This window comes from Procambarus clarkii, chromosome 38 (assembly GCF_040958095.1).
Source record: "Procambarus clarkii isolate CNS0578487 chromosome 38, FALCON_Pclarkii_2.0, whole genome shotgun sequence".
In the NCBI taxonomy this organism is placed as follows: Eukaryota; Metazoa; Arthropoda; class Malacostraca; order Decapoda; family Cambaridae; genus Procambarus; species Procambarus clarkii.
Window position 1 is genome coordinate 12,047,170 of NC_091187.1, and position 8,467 is coordinate 12,055,636.

The 8,467-nt window shown below is 48.0% G+C and overlaps 1 protein-coding gene across 9 annotated transcripts in view; it reads left to right on the forward strand.

Moving 5' to 3' along the window:
* LOC123771958 (zinc finger protein castor homolog 1) overlaps nucleotides 1-8,467 on the forward strand; it is a 397,241-nt gene that overhangs the window by 136,394 nt on the left and 252,380 nt on the right. For all 9 annotated transcript variants that reach the window (XM_069337697.1, XM_069337698.1, XM_069337702.1 and 6 more), the window contains exons 2-3: nucleotides 5,804-5,924; nucleotides 6,126-6,947. In XM_069337697.1, the coding sequence (XP_069193798.1) occupies nucleotides 5,804-5,924; nucleotides 6,126-6,947 (943 nt within the window). The remainder of the gene's footprint in view (nucleotides 1-5,803; nucleotides 5,925-6,125; nucleotides 6,948-8,467) is intronic.

Consider the following 8,467-nt stretch of genomic DNA (forward strand, 5'->3'; position numbering starts at 1 on the left):
AAGTACAATATTTTATAGGATTTAGTATCGGGTTCACTATTGGATTAACTTACGACGGGCGCCGTTCAGGTGAACAACTTTATACTTTAATTATACTTTCTAAATTAACAATCTCTTGAACACAAAGGTATTACTGAACTCGTTAACTTTAAGTCCCCCTGAGCGAGACTTCATCCGGCTTAGTTTTCTGTTTTTACAATGTTGCAAAAACGTTTATAAAAATGTTGCAATTGTGCTTGGTGCTTGTTTAATAATGGCTGCTTTACATTCACACACACACGCACACACACACACACACACACACACACATACACACACACATACACACACACACACACACACACACACACACACACACACACACACACACACACACACACACACACACACACACACACACACACACACACACACACTAGGGGGCCTCGTAGCCTGGTGGATAGCGCGCAGGACTCGTAATTCTGTGGCGCGGGTTCGATTCTCGCACGAGGCAGAAACAAATGGGCAAAGTTTCTTTCACCCTGAATGCCCCTGTTACCTAGCAGTAAATAGGTACCTGGGAGTTAGTCAGCTGTCACGGGCTGCTTCCTGGTGTGTGTGTGTGTGTGTGTGTGTGTGTGTGTGGTGTGAAAAAAGAAAAAAGAAAAAAGTAGTTAGTGTAGTTAGTAAACAGTTGATTGACAGTTGAGAGGCGGGCCGAAAGAGCAAAGCTCAACCCCCGCAAAACACAACTAAGTGAATACACACACAGGCGGGACCAAAGAGCCAAAGCTCAACCCACGCAAGCACAATTAGGTGAGTACACACACACACACACACACACACACACACACACACACACACACACACACACACACACACACACACACACACACACACACACATTCTTTACTTTCCAGCGCTTACTAAATTAACATTAAATATTCCTGTAATACCACACCAGTATTTTCTCTGCCCAATTACCAACTTGGGTCATTTCATCCCCTAATCACGGAATATTGAATTTCTAATTATATTTGTTCCCGAGGCCAACTTATGGAACGATCTCGTGATCTATAAAGAAGTTTTAATTACGATGCGTTAATGTTTCATTGGAGTCAACGCTGTCATTACCAGGCCGGGGGGGGGGGAGAGGGGTTCCAATCACACAAGTTAAATCCTGCTGCTTCATACTGTGTTTGGTTCTTTAAGGTGACGGTAGTGTGTTTTGGTCTAGACTGTGTGTGTGTGTGTGTGTGTGTGTGTACTCACCTAATTGTACTCACCTAATTGTGCTTGCGGGGGTTGAGCTTTGGCTCTTTGGTCCCGCCTCTCAACTGTCAATCAACTGGTGTACAGATTCCTGAGCCTACTGGGCTCTATCATATCTACATTTGAAACTGTGTATGGCGTCAGCCTCCACCACATCACTTCCTAGTGCATTCCATTTATTAACTACTCTGACACTGAAAAAATTCTTTCTAACGTCTCTGTGGCTCATCTGGGTACTAAGTTTCCACCTGTGTCCCCTTGTTCGTGTCCCACCCGTGCTGAAGAGTTTGTCTTTGTCCACCCTGTCAATTCCCCTGAGAATTTTGTAGGTGGTTATCATGTCTCCCCTTACTCTTCTGTTTTCCAGGGATGTGAGGTTCAGCTCCTTTAGCCTTTCCTCGTAGCTCAATCCTCTCAGTTCCGGGACGAGCCTGGTGGCATACCGCTGAATCTTCTCTAACTTTGTCTTGTGTTTAACTAGGTATGGACTCCAGGCTGGAGCTGCATACTCCAGGATTGGTCTTACATAAGTGGTATACAGGGTTCTGAAAGATTCCTTACACAAGTTTCTGAAGGCAGTTCTTATGTTGGCCAGTCTAGCATATGCCGCTGATGTGTGTGTGTGTGTGTGTGTGTGTGTGTGTGTGTGTGTGTGTGTGTGTGAGATTACTATTTGTATCTGCAGAATCGAGCTATCAGCTCTTGGACTCCGCTTTTCTAACCAATTTATTTTTCCTCTTATTATGTCTTACTACATATATTTCTCTTACACACGCACACATTCCCAGGAAGCAGCCCGTAGCAGCTGTCAAACTGCTAAGTAAACAGAAGCATCAGATGAAAGAAACTTAACTTCTGGGAAACTTTGAAACTGGGAATAATAATGTCTGACGACGTAACTTTTAGGGAGCATAACCAAGCAAATATTGCACCAAATGATAGGATGGATTACGAAAATTTTCAAATCCAGGGATCTCATCACAATGGTTGTACTCTTCAAATCACTTGTGTTGTCCCGTCTTGAGTACTGCTCAGTACTCACTTCCCCCTTCAGAGCAGGAGAGATTGCTGAAATAGAGGGAATACAGAGAACATATACGGCACGCATAGACGCGATAAAACGCCTAAATTATTGGGATCGTCTCAAAGCTCTCCAAATGTACTTACTAGAAAAGGAGACGAGAGAGATACCAAATAATATACACATGGAAAATACTGGAGGGACAGATCTCAAATCTACACAGAAAAATAACAACGTACTGGAATGAACAATATGGAAATAAATGCAGAATAGAACCAGTGAAGAGCAGAGGTGCCATAGGCACAATCAGAGAACACTGTATAAACATCAGAGGTCCGCGGTTGTTCAACGTCCTCCCAGCAAGCATAAGAAATATTGCCGGAACAACCTTGGACTCTTCAAGAGAAAACTAGATAATTTTCTCCAAGGAGTGCCAGACCAACCGGGCTGTGGTGGGTATGTGGGTCTGCGGGCCGCTCCAAGCAACAGCCTGGTGGACCAAACTCTCACAAGTCAAGTCTGGCCTCGGGCCGGGCTTGGGGAGTAGAAGAACTCCCAGAACCCCATCAACCAGGTTGTCCATTTGTTTGGGCCTCGGCTGGAAAACGAACCCAAGTCTCTACGGGCCAGATTCACGAAGCAGTTACGCATATACATACTAACGTGTACATCTTTCCTCCATCTTTAGTTACATTTATTAAACAATTTACAAGCATGAAAACGTCCCAATTAGCTGTTGTTATAAACAGCCTCCTGGTGCTTCGGAGCTCATTAACTGTTTAATAATTGTAAACAAAGCCGCCAAAGATTGAGAAAAGATGGACAGGTTCGTAAGTGCTTGTGTAACTGCTTCGTGAATCTGGCCCCTGGTGTATAACCTGTGGGCGCGCTCGGTGTATATGGCCACAACTACAATAATACTACAAGTGGCTCCTAGTATTCAAGAAACTGTTGTGAGATGTATCCTGTGGGCAAGTCAGCCGTAGGCCTACGGGGATTTAGATAATAAGCCTACCAGGCCTCCTAGTACCCACCAATAGGAAACCTGGAAGGTCTTATTCCCGTTGATCACAGTAAATATGTTAGGTAGATCGTCTGGCAACACTCTCTGATGACGCAATGTTGGCGTCAGTATACGCACTGTGGTGTTGGCGTCAATATACGCACTATGGTGTTGGCGTCAGTATACGCACTCTGGTGTTGGCGTCAGTGTACGCACTCTGGTGTTGGCGTCAGTATACGCACTCTGGTGTTGGCGTCAGTATACGCACTCTGGTGTTGGCGTCAGTGTACGCACTCTGGTGTTGGCGTCAATATACGCACTCTGGTGTTGGCGTCAGTATACGCACTCTGGTGTTGGCGTCAGTGTACGCACTCTGGTGTTGGCGTCAATATACGCACTCTGGTGTTGGGGTCAGTATACGCACTATGGTGTTGGCGTCAGTATACGCACTCTGGTGTTGGGGTCAGTATACGCACTATGGTGTTGGCGTCAGTATACGCACTATGGTGTTGGCGTCAGTATACGCACTCTGGTGTTGGCGTCAGTATACACACTATGGTGTTGGCGTTAATTTACGCACCAAAGCTTGACGTTGGCGGTAATTTACGCACCAAAGCTTGACGTTGGCGGTAATTTACGCACCAAAGCTTGACGTTGGCGGTAATTTACGCACCAAAGCTTGACGTTGGTCAAGGCCAGGATTTATCGTCCTGACGGGAGCCACACTGCGTATTTTCCAGTTTATTTTACAAGGATACTTTTTTGCCCACTGTTTTGGGCAAAATATATATGTCATATGTATGTCATATATGTATTAAAAGTTTTGTCATATATGTATTAAAAGTAATTTTAGGAGGTTTTGTCAGGGGGAAAAACATGTGATTTTTGTGCACGTAAATACGAAATTCTCTGCCCATTAGTGCAATATATGTAATATATTTGTGTATTTTGATGTAATATACATTTTCGACCTACGAATACTCGATGTATCGCATTTGAAATGTGGTTTATATAATACATATTAGTGTTATTTATATTATATATTTTGGGTTGGTGGTAAAATATGGTTATTGTGTGGAGAGGGGGAAGACAGTACTCACCTAGTTGTGTTTGCGGGGGTTGAGCTCTGGCTCTTTGGTCCCGCCTCTCAACTGTCAATCAATCAATGTACAGATTCCTGAGCCTATTGGGCTCTATCATATCTACACTTGAAACTGTGTATGGAGTCAGCCTCCACCACATCACTGCCTAATGCATTCCATCTGTTAACTACCCTGACAGTACAAAGTACAGTGCTGTACTTCAGGTGTTGGAGGATTATGGTCACATGTTAGTCTTGCGTTTTCACCTAAATCGTCGCATATATTTACGGAAGCGATGAATCCGTCGGAAATCCGCCAAGTATTAGTAAACATTCAAGTATTCGATTCGTCATGTTGACGTATTCTATGCAATGGCGTCGATAGGTTAAGTGGGTTGCTTGGGTTTGTGGCTAGGTTAAACCGTTGCATTTTCTACGGATTGGGAAAGGAAGAGAAAGAGCTGTAGCCGAGAGGTGAGTCTCCGTACCGTGAATGCAGGTCGGCGTTCAATCCCCGACCGTCCACAAGTGGTTGGGCACCATTCCTTTCCCCCCGTCCCATCCCAAATCCTTATCCTGATGTTGTTGTTACAGATTCAGCTACTCGGAACAAGTTCCAAGTAGCACGGCCTATGGTGAGCCCGTAATAGACTTACCTGGCACAGGAGCGGTGCTGCGGGGTGCCTTATCCTGACCCCTTCCCAGTGTTATATAGTCTAATGGCTTAGCGCTTTCTCCTTATAACTCCCTCCCCCCGTGCCGTGTGCCAGCGCAACAAACTGTGGCGAATGAGATTTGTGCAAATTCCGTCTTAATGATGAATGATTGAGCCAATATTTATTTCCATCTCTAATCCCCAAACCTGTGGCGATTATCCGATTTTCAGCAGTGGCCGCTTGGCGACACATGTGTAGTCATGATACTGAAATATTAATCCGGGGCTACCGCGAAGTCTGAGACATTGTCACAGGGATTTACTGTCTACCGTGATTTATTCGTCAGAGATGAATGGCGCAGGAAATATCATAATACAACATGCAGTTAAAACCTGGGAGAGTGTATATTTTATTGTATTTGCGGTAGTGTCACCGGCGGTGGCTGTATCCTTTGTCAGCGCTGTCAACCGCCGCTGACATCGCTGGCCGCGATTTATGTCTTGAGCGAGCAGTGGTGAGGTGAGAGACGGGAAAAGACAGAAAGCCGAAGATAGACAGAAGCACAGACAAAGAAGCACGTATAGACAGACTTGACATTCAAATTGATAGAATCGCAGCAATGTTTCAAGTGTAGGATAGACATATATATTTATATCCTATATGGGATATATAAACGGGAGCTGTCCCGTAGGGGTCTTATGCAGTTGTATTTTTCTCATGTTTTCATGTTGTAATTTAAGCCTTGTGTGTGTGTGATGTGTAGCTGTACTAACACCTTGTGCCTTCTGCAGGATGCTATGGAGGTTGTGAGTGTAGCTGCTAGCGTCGGGGAGGTCCTGGGCGGTCCCCAGCCCTCTGCCACGCCCACTTTCTCCCACGACCACGCCCTCCACGCCCACACAGACCACACAGGTAAGGTCTCCAACCATCCGCTGGTCTTATTACTCCTTGAAATAAGAAACTTAAAAAAAAAATTGTTTTATATTCTTTTTGGTGGGAATGAAATGTTCCTTGGAGTTAATTTGTGTTCTTTGATGAGTTAATCGGAATGTTACTAGGTTATATGTTATTGGTGTAGTTAATGGTGTTATTGATCAGTTATATTGGTCACAGATCGCGCTCGCACTGACGACGATGAGGACGAGGATGAGGGAGACTCCAGAATGGACACTGACCAAGATCCTGGGGGCGAGGACGCCACCTGCGACACCGAAGACGCCCCTGACGAGTCCCCGGGGCTGGGCATGAGTCTGTTTAAGCAGGTTGCCCCCAGCCACTCTCTGGAGGAGGAGTCCAACCCTGACGCGGAGTCCACGCAGCTGGACGACGACGTTACTGGCGACCATATGGAATGCGACGACTCTGAGAGCGCCCCGATGTTCATAGACGACGACTCGTCCTCGCGAGCGTTTCCGGAAACAACGAGTGACGTCCCTGGCGGGTCGCCGTCGTCCACGCCCCTGCCCCTGCCGGAGGCTGGACGGCGCAACAAGCGCAAGAACTTTAAGCCGCGGAACATCGTGTACACCTACACTGACAGCGAGGACACGGAGGGCGCGAGCGACACTGAATCGCGCTCACACCACCCGTCCTCAGACTCCCAGTACGATAACTCTGCCTCAGACCTCCCACTTGACCTCTCCGAGACGCCAACGCTGCGGCGCTCTCTCCTCCCTCGGCGTCTTGACGAGGCTGTGGATTTGACGGGCGGCGCGGGCTTGTCTGTCAGCGGCGGCGGCGTAAGCAGCCCCAGCGCCCATCCCCGCCTCAATGCTCTTCTGTCTCGCCCCACCTCACCCGGACCCCATGAGGACGGCAGCGAGGCATCCGACATGAAGGAGTACGCCGAGCTCACTATGCGTCGGCTTCTTGGCCTCTACGGCCTCAGCGACCTCTCCGACAACCTCGGACTGCCCCCAGCGGCTCTTTACTCAGGTGAGTGACCTCTCATCATTACCCAATTCGCCCTCCTACCTGTCCCCATCTTACTGCTGTTGCCAGCATATCTGAGCGGCATCTGTCACGCCCTGATGCGCCCACTGCCTGCCATCAGCGTCACTAGCAGCTGCCATCCTCCCCACTAGCGACGCCGCCCGCCTCTCTAAACACCACTAACATCAGATACAAAATGGACTCACTCTAGCCACCTTGTTGACCAAGAGGCTCGCGCTCGGATCACAACCAACCTCGCGATAAAGAACACACTCAAGTGACCAGCGCGGCACCAAGAATGTTACGTTACATTATCACGTAGATCATCTCTTAAATAACAGCTGCTATCTCCGCAGCTTTGGTAAACACACATGAGAACAGCCAGAGTTTCCTTGGAACAAGCTCGTCTCACACCCGTCACTACACACCCTCCCTTCATCTAGCCTTCCCCTCAAAACACTTGTGCTTCCCCCTCATTCCCCCCTTACCTTCCCCTCAGCTGGCATTGTATGTGTTGTTTGCCACCTGAACGCGGTGCCCAGCAGGGCCACCTTTCTCAGCTGGTGCTGACCCTGCTATATCCGTCTCAGACGACCACTCGTGAAAGCATTAGGACGCAGGCAGCGTCGGGTTCCTCGTAAACAAGCCGTTTGTTGTGGTTCTAGTGTTTACCCAGTCAGTTCTGTGTTCGTCTGTCTGGTGCAGTAGTGGTAGTTGTGGTGGTGGGGGGAAGGGGGGGGGTGATTGTGGCGGGGTAAGGATGTGGTGTTGACACTGCCACAATGGGGAAGGTTTGTTGTTGGGGGATAGGGAAGGGTGTCTAGCCTATTGGTGCTTGCCTAAGGCAGCCCTTAGGCTAGCACCATCATCATGTCTCTCGACTACTACTAACACCTCGACTACCCACTTCTTAACAACCACCAACTGCCCTGCCTACAACCACTCTGGCAGTAGTTACCGTTACCACCAACCTACCTCAGCTCCAGTCGTAACTTGCCCCACCCTCCAACCAATCACGACCAGCAGCGCAACCACCATCTCCCACCCACAACCACTATTCTCCTCACTACCACCATCAACCACCACCACCACCATTCACCTGTCACATCTCCTTGAGGGACCACTCAACAACTTAAATCTGGTAAGTCTGAGACCTTGTTGAGCTTTATAATTATCACAAACCATAGTCTCTCTCTCCCCCCCCCACCCCCACACCTTTTCCCCTCTACCCCACCTCCTGTTCCCCTCCATTCCATCTTCTCTCCCCTCCCTCCATCCCGTCCTGTCCCACGGATCTTGTTGTTGTTAGAGATTCATGGGTACTCACCAAGCAAACACCATGTTAAAAACCCAGCCAGGGCGTTTGTTTTGTAAGTAATGCATGAGAGAGACACGGGGACTCTGCCGGGCGCTGAGAGCAAGGTGGCGGCCCACACAAGAGAGAGAGAGAGAGAGAGAGAGAGAGAGAGAGAGAGAGAGAGAGAGAGAGAGAGAGAGAGAGAGAGATAACCAGCAGCTACCAG